The sequence below is a fragment of the Aulostomus chinensis genome, chromosome 11 (assembly GCF_037954235.1).
Source record: "Aulostomus chinensis isolate RoL2024-O1b breed Wild chromosome 11, RoL_Achi_v1.0, whole genome shotgun sequence".
Classification (NCBI taxonomy): domain Eukaryota; kingdom Metazoa; phylum Chordata; class Actinopteri; order Syngnathiformes; family Aulostomidae; genus Aulostomus; species Aulostomus chinensis.
Window position 1 is genome coordinate 10,820,516 of NC_141330.1, and position 16,635 is coordinate 10,837,150.

At 45.1% G+C, this 16,635-nt stretch overlaps 3 protein-coding genes across 4 annotated transcripts in view; 2 read left to right on the top strand and 1 right to left on the bottom strand.

Annotated features, from left to right (window-relative positions):
* Positions 1 to 16,635, bottom strand: part of LOC147253284 (uncharacterized) — a 50,181-nt gene that overhangs the window by 25,098 nt on the left and 8,448 nt on the right. Inside the window, exons 1-2 of one of the 2 annotated variants that reach the window (XM_086218383.1) lie at positions 13,355 to 13,369; positions 11,860 to 11,956 (exon numbers count right to left, since the gene is read on the bottom strand). The exons of the other annotated variant lie outside the window; for it this stretch is intronic. The gene's annotated coding sequence lies outside the window, so the exon portion shown is untranslated. Of the gene's footprint in view, positions 1 to 11,859; positions 11,957 to 13,354; positions 13,370 to 16,635 lie in introns of those variants that run through there. 2 annotated transcript variants of the gene reach the window in all.
* Positions 582 to 1,901, top strand: LOC147253286 (uncharacterized). The gene is made up of 2 exons (XM_086218392.1): positions 582 to 749; positions 990 to 1,901. The coding sequence occupies exon 2, from the start codon at positions 1,002 to 1,004 to the stop codon at positions 1,581 to 1,583; it is 582 nt and encodes a 193-aa protein (XP_086074518.1). The 5' UTR covers positions 582 to 749; positions 990 to 1,001; the 3' UTR covers positions 1,584 to 1,901.
* On the top strand, positions 10,182 to 16,402 carry crabp2a (cellular retinoic acid binding protein 2, a). The gene is made up of 4 exons (XM_086218393.1): positions 10,182 to 10,527; positions 13,376 to 13,554; positions 14,054 to 14,170; positions 15,780 to 16,402. The coding sequence occupies exons 1-4, from the start codon at positions 10,446 to 10,448 to the stop codon at positions 15,828 to 15,830; spliced, it is 429 nt and encodes a 142-aa protein (XP_086074519.1). The 5' UTR covers positions 10,182 to 10,445; the 3' UTR covers positions 15,831 to 16,402.

The following is a 16,635-nucleotide window of genomic DNA, read 5'->3' on the forward strand; positions in this document are numbered from 1 at the left end:
TACTTTTTCCCGGATGAGGGACTCCTGGATATCGTCATGGTAACAGTTTCACACAGAGGAGGACTGAAGGAAGTAGTATCGCCATCTGTTCAGCGATGTTGTGTATGAGAGAGGAAGAAGTACCTGGATTAAAAAAAAACAAAACATGAATTGAGGAACGACGATCGAAACCTGTAGACTCAGGAGTCTCTAGAGATTTGTGTTGTTAACCATTAAACAGAGTTCACATTAATCTGTTTACAAAATTAACAAAAGATGAGGTTTTTACTGCAACTGCAGGGCTTGTATTCGAAATTATACCTGAAGCCTTACAGAGTCCGTTTTTTTTTTTGGCGGATAAATTACATTCAAAATTTAAAATTAGACACATTGTGATACATTAGGGTTAAATTCATGTGAATATAATCCGCGATGCCTGCGCGAGTCATAACTGTGATCGTCAAGCAGCAATTGTCTAGTTTTATTTGTTAAATAGGACAGGCTTAAATATTAGCATTACTAGCAGTTAGCATTAACTAACTCACACACACGTGTCTACAGAGAGACCTTGAATGTGTATTAATAGCGGTAAGTGATCCCTGCCGCCATGTGGACAGTCTTATATAAGGAGCCTGCGCAGGTAGCGCATGCTCCTCTCTCCGCGCACTCACAAGCGAAAAGACGAAAGTGAGGCTGAGGAGCTGTGAGGAAGATCGATTAATCACATCTGGAGTTTTCATGGTTCATTTTTAGCTCGCTGCTAAAACAAGGTAGGGAAGTTCTCTTGCTATGCAGCTGGTTCCAATGTCCGCTCTTGCTTTCGCGTGTGGCAGAAACCCCGACGAGCAGCTGTGCTCTGTCTCACACTCTTGACTCCATGACAGTGTGACTCACCAGGGTGGGACAGAGGAGAAGCGGCAGGCTTAGACAAAGTTAAACCGCCGGATAGAAGTGATAAAGCTGTTCTTTGTTCATGCTGCTGCGCTGTTAAAGTGTCTGTTTCACTCCAGGGCTGCTGGGTAATGGCTGCTCCCGGGGATTTTCTCATTCTTGCTGCCTGTCTGCTGTTGGGCCATCAGACACTGGCTAAAAACTCCGCTCCCTGTCAGGCCTCCAAATGGAACAACGGCTTCAACACCTTTGTCAAGCGTCACATCCGTTCTGGGACTCCTAAATCTCTGGATCAGAATGAATGGGAGGCATACATCAAGAATAATGGGGGCTGTGACAGACCCACACAGTCTTTCCTTCACCCTAAAGACCAGGATAGGGTGGAGGCTGTTTGCACCAGCAAAGGCGGGAAGTCATACAAGGAGAACTTGTGCATCAGCGAGGAGACCTTCACTTTTGTCACAGTGAGGAGCGAGCCGGGCACCTGCGGGATCAGGAACGTCCGCGAGGAAGAGAAACATCTGATCCTGGCCTGCGAGGTGATAGCGAACCGCTGCCTGCCTGTGCATTTTGAGGGAAACCCTCAAAATGTAAAGCCTAGTCAAAATGATAAAGCCTGCCAGGATCCAGAAGCCAGAGGTCGTGCCCCCAGCTTGAAAACCTCGCTGCTCTGGCTGTTCTCAGGTCTTCTTGTAATTATTTATGGTTATTAACTTTCAAATTTAATGGACTTGATGAGACCGTGATGTTTTCACCTTTTTTTTTTTCTCCCTTCACTCAATGAAAATTTCATTAAACTCAAAGTTTTGTAACCGCTGACTTAGATTCTTCTTTCCATCAGTATCTCCACCACATGACCTGCACCAGTTAACAGGATTTTACCACTAAAGTCTTTGCAACAATATGCATGCGGATCATTTTATTATTGTACTGGGGGGAAAAAAAACCCTGTTTGTGTGTATTTTACTTTTAAAAGTGCAATTTTTCAATTGTTTTACGGGGTGATTTAATAAACAGACCATAATTCCTCACAGGTTTTGAAGTCCGTCTGTTTTAATTGAATGTTGTAACTCCCAGTAATTTGTGTGACTGCAACGCAGTTTCCTACCACGAGAGTGACTGATATCAGTGAATGGTGACTCAATCATCCAAACTTAGACGAAAACATGAATATCCTGTTTGTTCAAATGTATTCACAACATAGAAAACATAAATCCAGCTCATGTGACAGGTTGGGTTTTTTTTTTTTTGTCACTTTTTCAATATATACATTAGACAGACTGCTAGACAGACATACATTTCTTGCAAAACAGTTTGAGGCCCAATAAAGTGCAAATTTGACGATGAGGAAATTTCACCGCACGCCTTCTCTCTGTGGTTGCGGCTTCTATCAGGCTCTGACTTGAGTTTTCGTTTGGGCTGCAAACAAAAACCTCTCAGTCTCGTACAAGTCAGCCAGGCACGTTATCAGTTTGACTCTGGCTTTGTCTGTGTGTGGACTCATTTTTCAAACCAGCAAAAGTTTTATGGCCTCCTGTATTTTACCTTAATATTTTTTCATTGACTTTCATATAAAAATTCTGTGCTTTTTCTTATTTCAACAGCTTCCATGTCATGTGATCCAGGAACTCTGAATAATGGTCCTAGACTGGAAATACAGGACACTCCACTTATGATTGCCTCATATGTCTTTATTGTTTTGGGATTGCAAAATTCTGGGTTTTCAGTCCTCTTTTTTTCATCAAGTGACCCAGGAAGACCGAGTCAGTATCAGGTATTAGTAGCCATCGGGAGCCAATAGGGGTTCAATGTCTTGCTCAAGGACACTTTGACCCTGAGGTTGCTAGACGGCCACTCTCCCTCTGAGCCGTGCCCCCCCCCCCCCATTTTGTTTGAATATTTTACTTCAAATTTCATTTTTATTTTATTTTTTCATAAACTGCATAATTTGATGTCCCCCCCCCCCCCCCTTTTCTCAATATCTTTCAAGTCAAGTGACCCGGGGACAGGAACTACAGGACACAGCTTTTGTTTGAGTAGTTCATGTATGGTGTCAGGTACTCAGACCGTCTCCAAAACATGAGTTCAAGGTCTGAACAGAGACCTGACACCACCTAAATATCACCACTAGATGGGAGTAGAATTCTTTGCTACTCACTCAGGCCAAGGTAACTTCTAAACCATCCATCCATCCATTGTCTTCCTCTTATCCTGTTAAGGGTTTGGGGGGGGGGGGGGGCTGGAGTCAATCCCAGCAGCCTTCTGGCAAGAGGCGGGGCTCACCCTGAATGGGTCACCAGTCCATCACAGGGCCAAGACATAGAGACAGACGACCATTCACACTCACAGTCACACCTACAGTCAATTTAGAGTATCAATCAGCCTCGTCCCCTCTTGATGTCTTTGGACTGTGGGAGGAAGCTGGAGTACCAGAGAGAACCCACACAGGAACAGGGAGAACATGCAGACTCACACAGAAAGATCCTGTGCTGGAGCCGGGGCTCGAACCTGGAACCTTCTTGCTGTGAGGCGACAGTGCTGACCACTGCACCACTGTGCCACCTAACTTCTTAAACTTTTGCATTCAATTCCAAAAAAACCATGAATTTACCAATAAAACATCAAGAGATGCTGACACCTGAAGAAGAAGCTTTTAATTAGACCCTGAACATGCCTGCGTTTGCTTTGCTGACACTGCTTGTACATCATGATAATCACCTGATGTATCCAGGAGTTCTCATTTCTGCAGCAGGATCATGAGTTGTTTACAAGACAAGTGTGCGTTTTGTTTGTTAAATGTATTTCAGAGGAGCAAATACTAACTGCCTATGTGTCTGGGCTGGCCTTCCTACTGATCATTTGGAAAGATTTTTGGTTCTGATCTTGTAAAACATTCCATTCTGCCACAATGAATTATTTAACTTTCCTGAGTTAAGATACAGTTGCAGAGCAATAAAAGTCTTGGTGAAAAAAATTTTTTGTTTTTTTTTTTAGCTCATACATCTGTCTTCTAATTAGCTTTGCCATCCTTTCATTTTGTGGCCAATACTTTCCTCACAGGCCTGAGGCAATGTCATAAGAGTGCAAAAAAAAAAAAAAAAAAAAAAATCACACGATGAACTTGAACTTAATTCTTTCTGATTCCTCCCCAGAGGCTCAGGGGAATGATATGTCAACTGCTGGAGACATCAAAAGCCCTTAACACACAAAAATGCATTGCCATTTCGCCTGGTAAATGTGAAGCCTTCATGGTTCCATACAGTAGAAGTGACCAGAGGTTGACCTCCAGCAAACTGAATGGCCATAACTAATTCATGACATCACAAGAACACATACACACACACACACACACACGGCACATACAATCACATGCCTGCGTGCTCAGACGACAGCACTGTCTACGTGCTGACTGCTGACACGCTGGGGAAAAAGCAAAAAAGAAACAACAATCTGTGACTCAGGGGTGAAGAGGAAAAGCGAGAGAATAAAAGAATGAGTGCAGAGTGAGAGGTGGTGGAAGGGTGGAGGGGGGCAGAGATGGAAGAAGGGTGGGGTGGCACGATAAAACACAGGGCTGCACTTTTATTGAACTTTTTAAGCTTTCCGAAAAAAGGAAGAAAAAAAAACCACGTGGACATAAATTAAGTTGAAAAGCAGTCAAAGTATGGCAACTGGTGTTTGTTTCCTCTCAGCTGTCCCTCGATCCCCTCGTTGGTCGCTTGTCCTTCCTCCAGCACCTCTCTACCTCCTTCACTTCCTCTCCTTACATATTTGACCTCTACTTTCTCTTCTTCTCCGTCCTGCCCTTCTGCTGTCCTCTGTCTTCCTGTCTGGGGTGAAGCAATTCGGCATCATTCAGCCACACACAATGCAGTTTTACAGTGCTGTTGTGATGCAGCACTTCAGAGGGGCCGTTAAGCTGCAGGTGGCGGCAGGACGGTGGACCGACCGAGGAAACTGAAGGGAGACAAATGTAGAAGAAAACCAACCAAAGAAAAGTGCTCATTTGTTTTGAAGATCTGTAGCTCGTCTCTTTCCTAATCTAAACTCGCTCTGCTATCCAGTCCCCAACTCATAACTAATGAGAGCAATAATTAAAACCACAAAGACTTGAGGGGGAGGGAAAGGGGGTTTGGAGGGTGGGGGGGGGGGGCGAAGGACAAAAGGAATAGAGTGTGAGTGTGTGAGTAATACAGGCGTCTGGGTGCAACTGCCCAGGCATCTGGAGGTTCAGCCCCATGTACACAAGAAAACTCAGCCTGAGTCTCACTCACACACACACACACACACACACACACACACACACACACACACACTTATTGTAAGTCTTCATGCTTTTTCTCAGCTCCACTTATCTCTTCCTCTCTGCTCTTAGGGCTTCCAAACTGCCACCTCATCAGTTCTAATCAAACCCACATGGGTTAGTCGTGGGTCCACGGTGCTGCACACACACTTCCTAGTGAATGTGTAACGTTTGCACTCTTGCAGTCATTTAAAGTCAAATTTCCTTGCAATCACCTCATCACGGTGAGTCTATAAAGCTGTGAGGGGTTTGTGCTACTGGAGAGCTAAAAGCATTACCATTATTCCAACTGTTTTTTCTTCATATTTCCTGTTCAGATAATCATTTCAGAATCATTCAACGACCCCCCGAGGAGCTCCTGACCCCCCTCTGACACAGGGCTAAATCGCAGGAAAAGATATTGTAATTCCCATGACTGCTGCCTGCCAGCTCTATTGAGCCCAGTGGCTTCCTAAGAGGCTAAAAGGCCACTCATAATGACTTCCAGGAGTTGGCAGAGGGAGGGCCAGGGTCAAGTTCACATCTGGGATTACCAGTGTTAATGGGGGGGGGGGGGGGCTGGTTTACTGGCGGTCATCTGGATGATAAAGTGAAGAATGCCACTAAAGGGGGACTTCACCGGGAGACGATGACACACGTTAACACGCACAACCTGTGAGGACAAGATGCATTGAGGATGCGATGAGATCCCGAAAGGTAAACACAGGAAACAAACGTGCAGAGAACACATCGCCAAAGTTGAATGAAGAGTTCATGGTGTAAGTCCTTTCTCATTGCACACCCAGATAAGGAATAGCTGCCTGTGATCGGTCAAAATCTGTGTCATTTGACTGAGGAGAGGAAATAGGAAATGATACGCTGCACAAGAGGAAGTGGAGGAGGAAATATGATACAGTTCGTCCCCGTGGGTGTTGATACAGTCTGATTTGAACAGTACAAAACAAAGAGAGAAATGATTGCGTGACTAACAAGACTCTCCTTAATACAAGACTAAGCTAATAAATAGGTCCAGAGACAAGAAACAGAGTCAGTGGAAGAAATATCTTCATGAAAACCAACATTGACCGGGTGAGACTGTCCGTATCTCACCAGCTCAAATGTTGGATTCTGCAGCTACACCAGAAAAGCCTACGGGAGGGCGGAGGACTTGACAAACAAGTTCATTCACAAAACATGACACCATCACATGCCAAATCAGGCCGTAATTACTACAAAAACATCTTTAGACAAGAAACTGCACGTGTTCTTGTTTGATTGTGGGTATTGTGTTTATTTCTGCAATATTTGCACGTACAGCTTTTTAGTCTTCTGCTGACTGATTAGTTCCATTGCTTTCTTTTGTTTACCCTTTCCAGGGTTCTTTAATTTCCATAGTTATTTTGCAGCTACACGTTTGAATATTCATATTTGACTGGAGATATTTGTAAATTTATCTTTTGACCTTTGGCATATTTTATGGTTGTAGTTCTCCTAAAAGACTTTACAGATTAAAGCCCAACTAGTTTAAAAAAAAAAAAAAAAAAGTTCGAATGACAGAAATTCAGTCCACGCATGTCCTAGATGCAGTCTAATCAGCTGATCTGAACCAGCTTAGGGGGGTATTCAACTGAAGTTGTAGGTTGCCATGGTGATGATAATTGCTTAATTTCTAATGAACGAGACTCACCTGAGAGGCACCTCTTGAGCTCAAAGACCAGAACTGCTATCGCCTCACATTTTCATATAAAGAAAGAAAGGAGACTCTGATGAACAGAAAGAATTCAATTATTTGTTCGTGGTGTCAAAAGGTGGGAAATTAAATACGTTGTTGTTTTTTTTTAATTTCCCTCTCGAAACTTTTCCATTTACCACTCAAGAGGGTCATGTAGCAAAATGTGAGTCTGTGCTTAGATCGTTACGTTGTGTGAAAGAAGACACATACTCTTAAGCCTTTTGGCAAAAATAAAGCGTGTGAAACGTGAAGTTTGTAGCTGTGGAGATGCGTTAAACAGACATTTTTGAGAACTTTTAAACAGCTTCTCCCACTCTGATGTCGCCCACTCGAAGGTTTTGTACATTCTGTTAAAACGTTCTGTCTCACCAAAGGTATATAAATAAATAAATAAATAAGACAAAAAAAAATTTGTGTATCTGCCTTTTGATTCGGATAAGCAGTTTACTGGGTTCTACCTCGGCTCATCCTCCTCCCCTTTACCAACTTCCCCAAAAATCAGCCGATGAATTTCTGAGCAAACGTGACAGACAGGCAGCGTGAAATTCTAACCTTCCCTGCAGATGTAATTATGGTCTTTCTTCTACCATTGATTCATTGTGATTTCATGTTTTTGTTGTCTGTTTAAATTTCAACTGAATATTCTATGGGATTTGTGAGAAATACTCTTTTCCAGGCCAGAGTCATGCTTTAAAACAGCTCTTCTGTTATCAAGAAAGGCTTGATTTACAGTGCAGCGATGATGCCGGAACAGAAAGAAGAATGAAACCATGATTATCAAAGGAAGAGAGAAAATTGCTAGCATCCTCCTCTTCTCTAAAGCCTAATTACTGCTTTTTCTGAAGAAATCAGGGTGACAAGAGCCAACCACCATAAAACAAGTCACAATCTACTTGTTTTTGTGTGGTAAAGCCTGTGAATCTTTTTGGAGGCTGCTGATGATATCAGTTACTGACAATCCTCCTGGTATGAGAAGGTACGCAGAGAGAGGACGAAAGAACAAAAGGAGAGTTAAGCACACAAGGCAGATAATAGTTGGACGGCAACTTAAGGAAGTGAGGATGAGTGAAATAAAGTTGGCACCGGGGAAGCAAACTAATACTTCTTACGCTTTCCAAGACAGAGGAGTCTCTCTTTACATGTTACCTTCTTTCTTTCACTGTTTCTCAACCTCTCCATCTCTGTCACCATCTGTTTGCCTTTGATCTCTTTGCTCTCTTGCTCTCTGCCTCACTTTGCTGACTCACTCCATATCCTTTTCTCCAACAACAATGAGTTAAAAAATCACTTGCACTCTAGTCGTCGACTCTCTTTCTCCTCCTTTCGATCCTCTCCCCTTCTCTTTTCCCCTTCAAACATGCTTGAGGAATGTGTCAGAGCGGCACAAAAGAACAAAAGCTTGACAGGAGGAGGAGGAGAAAGAATAGGAGACGGGGGAGAAAGATGGAGAGAAAGTTGTGTGAGGTAAAGGAGAGGGAGAAAGGAGGGAAGGAATGAGCAGAGAGAGAAAGGTTGAGAGGAGCAGACCACGGCTGAGTGCCTCTGAATGCTGAGTGGTGCTTTGTCATCACATGCTGACATGCAGCATCACACACATTTCAGAGCTCTTTATCAAGCCCCCCCCCCCCCCAACACCATACACACAAGATGGGTGAGGCTGTCAATGTGCTGCGCTGCACGCACGGCGGTCTGCTTGATCCCGTTGTCTCTGATGCATCCTATGTCATGGTAATATGCTAATGGGGAGTGAGGCCAAAGATGAATTTTCCCAGTTCTCTATTGTGAGCTTTGTGTTTGCATCAGTCACTTTCAACCACGGGGGAATAATCCATCCCCTGTTTCTGGACAGACCATCGCAGCAGCTGCAGGACAGCAGACTGATACCCAGCTGCATTTCAGTCCCTCTGACTAGTTGTTTTGGGTCAATAAGAGCACAGAAAAGATATCAAAAAATCAAATCAGATAGTGACTAAAAGGAAGAGAAGAGGGAAGCGGAGTGGAAATTGCTGCTCTGTTGTGGTTTAACTTTGTTGTCTGGACCAGGAGGAACTTTTCAGGGCATGGTGTGTGGCCAATATGGTGCGTGCGTGCGCGTGCGCACGTGTGTCGTGTGCTCGTTAAATGCGGAAACAATGTTAGTAACCTTTGTTATCAAAATCAGAGTCGAGCCTGCTGCTGCACGGCGCTGCATTTAGACGCAGGTCTGTGCGTAAAGACGCATATCACGTTTCCAAATATCAATCTGCGCTACACTTTTGTTACTCAACGTCTTTGTCATAAATCTGACACGGAGCCAGCACGTTAGTAGCGTGTGTGTGCGTGTGCGTGTGCGTGCGCGCGTAGCCACCCACTACCACCACACCCTCCACCTCTCTGAATCGCCCGGGTTACTCCGCGCTAATTCGCCGTGCAGTGTAGAGGATGGGATCATCCATCAAGAGTCAATAGTTAACGTCGGCTTTGTCCCGTTGCCATCCATCATCAGCGCGTGCGTGCGAGCGCCCATACATACGGTGTGTGCGTGTATGTTCTTCATTAGACTACCTCCGACCCCGCGGGCCCCTGACCCTGCCCCACTGGCCTGTCTGACGCGCTGTTCCAAATGCCCCCACATCTCCTCCACTCCTCCTCCTCCTCTCTCAACTCTCTTCCGTCCCAACAGCGGGGGGGCTGGGGGGTGCAAAGCCGACCTGCGCCAACCCCACCTCTTATTTTAATCTCTCTCTCTCTCTCTCTCTCTCTCTCTCTATGGAGTTTTTTTCCTCTGACGCAGACCCCGTTAAATGGATAGCCCACCAGTCGAGGCCAGAAGCTGTATCCCATTACCACCGCTTTTATTTTTATGACACAGCGCCGTGACGCACAGGAGACTGAGGGTGAACTTGGCCTCTCTGCCTCCCTCTCCCTGACCAGCGCTCTGCCATCCATCCAGTCTGCCAGTTGTCTGGTTCTTCCTTTGCACCGCCCCGCGAAGACGACATACTCACCTGACTGACATCTTCCCTCTTTTGCGCCAATAACGTTCACTGCTTTTGCACCATTTAACCACGACATCACTGGCGGCATTACATCAGGAAAATATCATGCCTAAAGATTTTATATCACTGTACAGATGCGTGTCCAGAGCGCAAAAACCATCAGCGCGTCATTAGCTGGAGAAAGGTGGCGCATGCATGGATAAAGCGGCTGAGCAGCTCGGAGGTGCACATGCCGCCTTCAGGGGCGTGGTCATCGGCCTGTATACTGGTGGTTTGCGGGGCGTGTTCATGTAGGAAGGGGTGTGCGCATCCCTACACAAGAAGCTTAACTGACTGTGCCATTCATTTGAAGCGCTGCCACTAAAGTGCGCCGGTAGATGAGATAAGACTGTCGATCACTCATCCCGGGAAGAGAGCAGAAAAACCGGACTATTAATATCACCCCAGCCAAGAGGCGCCCACCCTGACCCACGACTCACTGCAGGGACAATTGGACCATTTTGACGCGCACGGACAGCAGCCCCCTCCAGACCAGGACCTGACAGCTCACCTATATTAAGACCCGCACCAACCGTAACTTAACATGGAGCGCAAAATCCCTGACTTCTCTGGCACCTGGGAAATGAAGACTTCTGAAAATTTCGAGGAGCTCTTGAAAGCGTTGGGTAAGCGATAGAAACGTTTATCTCTAATTATAAACGGGAAGCTCGACCGATTCTTTGCGCAAGAGTGGTTTCTCATGTGTCTTTTATTTTACTGGGGGATGACACAGATCCGATGTGTCAGCTCAAACTGTAGCTCTCTCAGCACATTATAGGTCACATCATCCAGCGTGCGTGCATCAGCAAGGATCACCCTCTGTACTGTGTGGGTGGGGGGTCTTTGTCATTCTACAGAACCCAAAACTCAGTGCTTGGCCCCCAGCCAGCCTCACCCCTCTTTCTCTCCTTTCCCCCTTTGGCCTCCACTGCTAACACAAAAGGGACAAACGGCGGCGCATCTGTCTGTGTCACAGCTTCAGTGTGTGTGTGTGTGTGTGTGTGAGTGAGAGAGAGTATAGACCAGATACAGTGCAGCACAGTTGCATTATTATCTGAACTGACAGTCAGAATAGTGGACAAAACACCTACTGCTGAGATTTTGTCCGCGTCTCGTCAGCGTGGTTTTCTTTCTAGACAAGCGTCCATATGTGCGTCCGCGTGCTTGTGCGCGCGCGGATTCACAACCGTCCGTCGTCATTAGCCAATTAGCCATTAGACGCCTTGTCAGTATACACCTGGAATTCATATAGTAGGTGCTTACACATAGATATTACAGCAAACAACGCTGCCTCTCTCTCTCTCACACACACACACACACACACACACACACACACACTGCTCCAGTCACCATAGGGCACAGGTTTAGTGTGTGTGTGTGAGAGAGAGAGAGACAGATGATGATGATGATGATGATGAGCTGCCATGGCGCACCATATTAGTCCTATTCAGCAATGAAGGCTGCTGACAGTTTCATGCAATCAACGATGGGCAAAAGAAGAAATGCAGAGAAAAGTGTCACAACTGCACCAGAGTTTTTTAAAGTTTGTAGTTGGACCCTACTTGATAACCCCCCCCCCCCGTAACAACCAAATACCTTTCCCAAATATTTAACCTAATTCCAACTTCAAAACCACAGACACAGGGTTTGAAAGACTGACTTGACTGACAGTGAGGACTACCCCTGTCCTGTGGGGGTGGGGTGGGGGGGCAAAGTCCATTTGGAAACAACCTGTCAGCACCCACAGCCGTCCTGCTTATACCTCCATCTTCTCCTCCTCTCCTCACTCCCGCTCTCCTCCCCTCCATCTCTTCTCATCCCAAATGCTTCCTCTGCCCTCTGCCCCTTGATCTCTGACCCGAGCATCTGTCTGTCTGTTTGTCTGTCCTCGTGTGGTCAGATCTGTGTGAAATAAACCACGTCAGCTTCCTAACAGTCCCACTCAGGTAATTTCTGACCTGTAACAACTGGCAGTTACTCGAGAAGCTTCAGTCCCCCTCCGTGGCTCCCAAATGGTCCACAGGACTGTTGTTGACTGTTGCCTCCGGGTCGGCGCTGGAGAGACGCAGGGGTCAGTCAGTGTCTGCAGGTCAGACTGCTGCTAGAAATAAACCCAACTTTTAGGAAAGAGGCATTTTTGGCTCGACAGGTATATGTTGTTCATGAATCTGTGTCATGTGATGCAAGGAAGTATTTCAACCCTATACAGTCCACCTTCGGAGGATAGCACGTCAGGGATTTGTGCACCAGATGTGATCAAGAAAGGCATTCATATGAAAAACTTAGATTCTAATTTGTCAGATCTGTCCAGTCAGGGGAGAGAAAGTGCATGGTTTCCTGCATGGCTATGATCATCCGAAGAGATCTACACATGTGCATAATTCACCCAATCACAATGAGACCATGACATCGCACATATTTATGCACCTACAGTTCATAGAGCCTGGATGTCCTGGTGCATGCTGAGTGACTGTGCATTTCTGAGTGTGTATATATTTACCCTTGTTGACAGGTGGGAATGTGTGTGAGGTGAGAAGTGTGAAACCCAACTCGAAGGCAGACACACAAACGACGACACAGACACACATTCGGACAGAGATCTTCACACACCACACGCAGACCACTGCCCCTCGTCTGTCTGACTCCCCACACCTCCCTCCTCCCACACTTGTCTGCTCCTCGTTCCCTCCATTTTCCCACCATCCTTTTCCCTCGCTCCTCTTGTCATGACTTCTGTCACTCCTCTTTACCCTAAAAGCTTTTCTAACTTAAAAAAAAAATAAAAATCAGGACATTATACTTGTCTTTTTGTATGAAAGACCTATAAAACAAATTTGCTAATCCTCCTGCAGACTTCTAACGATGCAGTCGGTGATTTAAAAATGTTTTAAACATAAAAAGTTGTGCCAGCTTCTCACTTCCTATTTTGGAGGTGTTGAACCTAATAACATTAACAACTCATTTTGCTGTGTGGTCGAAGATGTCAGCAAATGACATTATGTCATGAGGAGAACATGATTGACAAGAATGTCAAGAAGGCAGAAGCCACCATAGAAATCTGTGTGTGTGTGTGTGTGTGTGTGTGTGTACAACACTGATTAAATGTGGGGGAATACAGATGTGCTGGCAGTGCTTTGTCATATGACGTCATTGTTTCATCTATCATCATTAATGAGCAGGCTAAAGGAAGCCAGGCTGCTCTCTTCACTCAGACCATGCACAAGGCTTCATGGTTTGGCAAAATTCCAGTTTGCCTTGGTGGTGGTGTGACACATCTGTTCTCCTGACCTGGGTTTGCTTTTTCTCATAAGTGTGTGTACTACTTGACTGAGAATATTCAGTCAAATCTGCAACAAGTTTGTGCAAGAGCGAGTGTTTACCTTGTGCCAATTGTCCTCACACACGCGCGCGCACACACACACACACACACACACACACACACACAGGCCTTACAGTCTCATATCCATGTTTCAGGTGTAAACGTGATGCTGCGGAAGATCGCAGTGAAAGCAGCGTCCAAGCCACTGGTGGAGATCACACAGGACGGAGAGACGCTGTCCATTAAGACGTCAACAACAGTGAGGACCACCCATATCACCTTCACTGTGGGGCAGGAGTTCAATGAGACCACGGTGGATGGGCGTTCCTGCACGGTACACCACACACGGACATGAACACAGAACACACAACGCTCAGTGCTAATTTCTCTACATATGCAAAACACACACACTCACCAAATCAAACACATAGAACCCATGAGTGTATGTCCAGATTACATCAATCTGTTTGATTTGGCTTGTCATCATATTTAGACTGAGACCAAATGTTCACCCCTCCCTTAGTCTCTGAAGACCTATCATGCTTCACACCCATTACAAACCCTTTCAACTTCACATCCTCCAAAAATTCCCCCTCTTGGACTCCGTCCCTCCCTAGTGTCCCCCTTTGCTCTTGACATTTTCTCATAGATGGCCTCTGTTTGGTGTCTCCAAAGCAAACACATACAACAGGCCAATGTTTGGCTGGACTAACAATGAGCGCATTGCCCCTTAGCCTAGCCCCCTCCAGCATTCTCGTTGATGTTTGGTCTCTTAACTAGCTGCTCCTCATCGTCTCTCATCTCCTAATCTTTCCGGTGTTGTCTGTTCTCAGAGTTTTCCGCGCTGGGAGACGGACAGCAAGATCAGCTGTGAGCAGACTTTGCAGAAAGGGGAGGGGCCTAAAACATCCTGGACCCGTGAGATGACCAACGATGGCAAGCTGATCCTGGTAAGGGCAACGAAACACATGAATTTTGGGTTCGGCTCTTGTTACACCTCCCCAACTGGACTGCCGTGCGCGTGAGGCTCTCATGACCTTGGCAGCGAGGAAGCAGGAATCAACCTGACACTGAGCCTAACTTTTATTTGCAAATTATGTTTCTTCCAAACATGTAAAAGAACAAACATGAACCTGCACACTCACAGACACACTAACATCAACACTGCCGACCTAATCTCCAAAGTGAATATTATGAGAGTGAAGTTCCATCTTCCACGCTTGAAACAGGTCCATTTACTGGCTATTTCCAGATCTGCCTCTCACAGTTTTCATAAGCAGATAAGTTTGCTGGGTTGCCAGCTGTTATCTTGGGACTTGAACTTTCAAACTGAAGTCATGTGTTGAGAACTGTGCAAACTACATCTCCTGATGATGAGCTGCAGCTGAAAGCTCAGTGCAGAGCCACTATCCAGAAAAGAAGAGACGGCAGGCAGGACAGGAACATCAGCCCTTGAAACTCTGAGGAGTCAAATACTTTTGATGTGATATTTTCTGAAGAGCTACATAAGTTTGCTCACAACAAATAATCTACAAACACAAATGGAAAAGATTTTTTGATACCTCTGATTCCTGTCTTGTACTGACATTTTTGTCCTGGCAGCAGCCTGGTTTTGCCCTACTTGTGCAAAAATATTGGAAAAACCACAACCGTTAAGTGCGAGCCTGTCCACAATATCCCAAAGGGAGGGAATTACTCACCCTACGATACGATCGTGAGATTCAGCCCATCAAGTTACAACAATTCTGTGATGATGGATACGTTGCAAGAAAATTCATCTCTATACATCACAATATCTGTGGTACAAAAGGGAAAAAAGTATTCATTCGCTTTATCGTTGTCAGTTTTACAAATTTGACTACCGAGGTGAAACAACAGTGGGACATAGTGTCGTTTAGACAACTTGTCAAAGTTTTGAGTTGAAATGTTGATGGGAAAATCATTTTTATAACAGCTGTTTGAATAAAAGCCATTGATATTTGATGCTATTGTATTGCAAGAGCGAGTATTACGATATTTTGCAGCATCGATCTTTTCACCCACCCCGCTACAAACTAAACTGCTTTACCAGAAACTCCACACAATTGGAAACTTCATGTTGATAAAAACAGAGTTGAATAATCCTGAAAAACCCACTGAACTACCAGCAAACCAGTCGGACCAGAGGGTGAACAGTTCTGTTTTGTGTGTGTTTTCTTTTAAACACACTGTAACTAGAATGAGTATCTGTTTGTTTGAGGGTTGGCACCAAGTACTCCTGACATGCTAGACCAGAAACCAGCAGCAGTATAACTGTGAGAGTGAGTGTGTGTGAGTGAGTGAGCGAGTGTTTCACAGAATTTGCGTCAACGTCTTTCTGATCACAGTCCAAACGGTTCAGCTCTGTTGCTCTGAACTGCTGGAGACATTAAAAACAGCCCAATTTGGAGGTTTTACAGAGAGACACCACACAATAGCAGTTCACTTCTCAAATGAACTCTGCACATTGTCGGTATTATTATCATCCCACAGTACTCGTGAAAGTCAACGTTCAACATCCATGTTCTCTTCTCTTTTCAGACCATGAGAGCAGACGACGTGATCTGCACTCGAGTGTACGAACGGCAATGAGCCAGAGCACTTTTCGTACTTCCAGCTACCACCCCCCCCGCTCCAGTTCTCCTGTGTTGCCGCTACTCCCTTTGTCAAGACAGAGTTGGGATATTAGACATCTCTAGTTTTTAATTCCAGTATCTCCTTCTTAGCTTCACTATATAATATGTGTGGTAATTTCTCACGTACTCTTTCGTCTTATAGCTCCCGTTCCAGCTCCACCAAAATTGGAGTTTTAAACATGAACATCTGTGTTGCGTTGTGTTTGATTTGCAGCTCATTTATTTGGCAGTGTGTGCGCGAGAGTGTGTTATCAGAGAAGGTGTTTGTAGATGTGTGAGTGCGTCGTGAGACTATATTTGTGTAAATCAACTGATGATCTTATCCACTGTCGGGTCAGTTTTTTTTCTCCGTCCTTTTTATTTCTTTAGCCCTTCCCCACGACTCTAACCTTTTCTATTTCACGTCATTTTATATTTATTACTACACTAAAAGTCAGATACACTTCTGCCAAGGTTTTTAACTTTGTGTCTCATTTACATGAAATGTTATCTTACAAAACAGCATTTTACAATAAAGCATGATCTTACCTCGGCTTCCTGTTGCCTTCCTGCACTATTAGAAGCATTTAACAGCACATGTGTTTTATGTTTTGTGTGGGTAACTGCAGAATATGTGCACATTAGATGGCTCCAATTTATTTTAGGCTTTCTGTCAGCTGTCTGCAACTAGAATAACTTGTCTGTTCCTTCCCTTCCAGCCACTCTCGCTCCCTCTCAAATTTTCTGTCTGCCCATCCCTCCCTTCTTTTACTCCCTGTCAA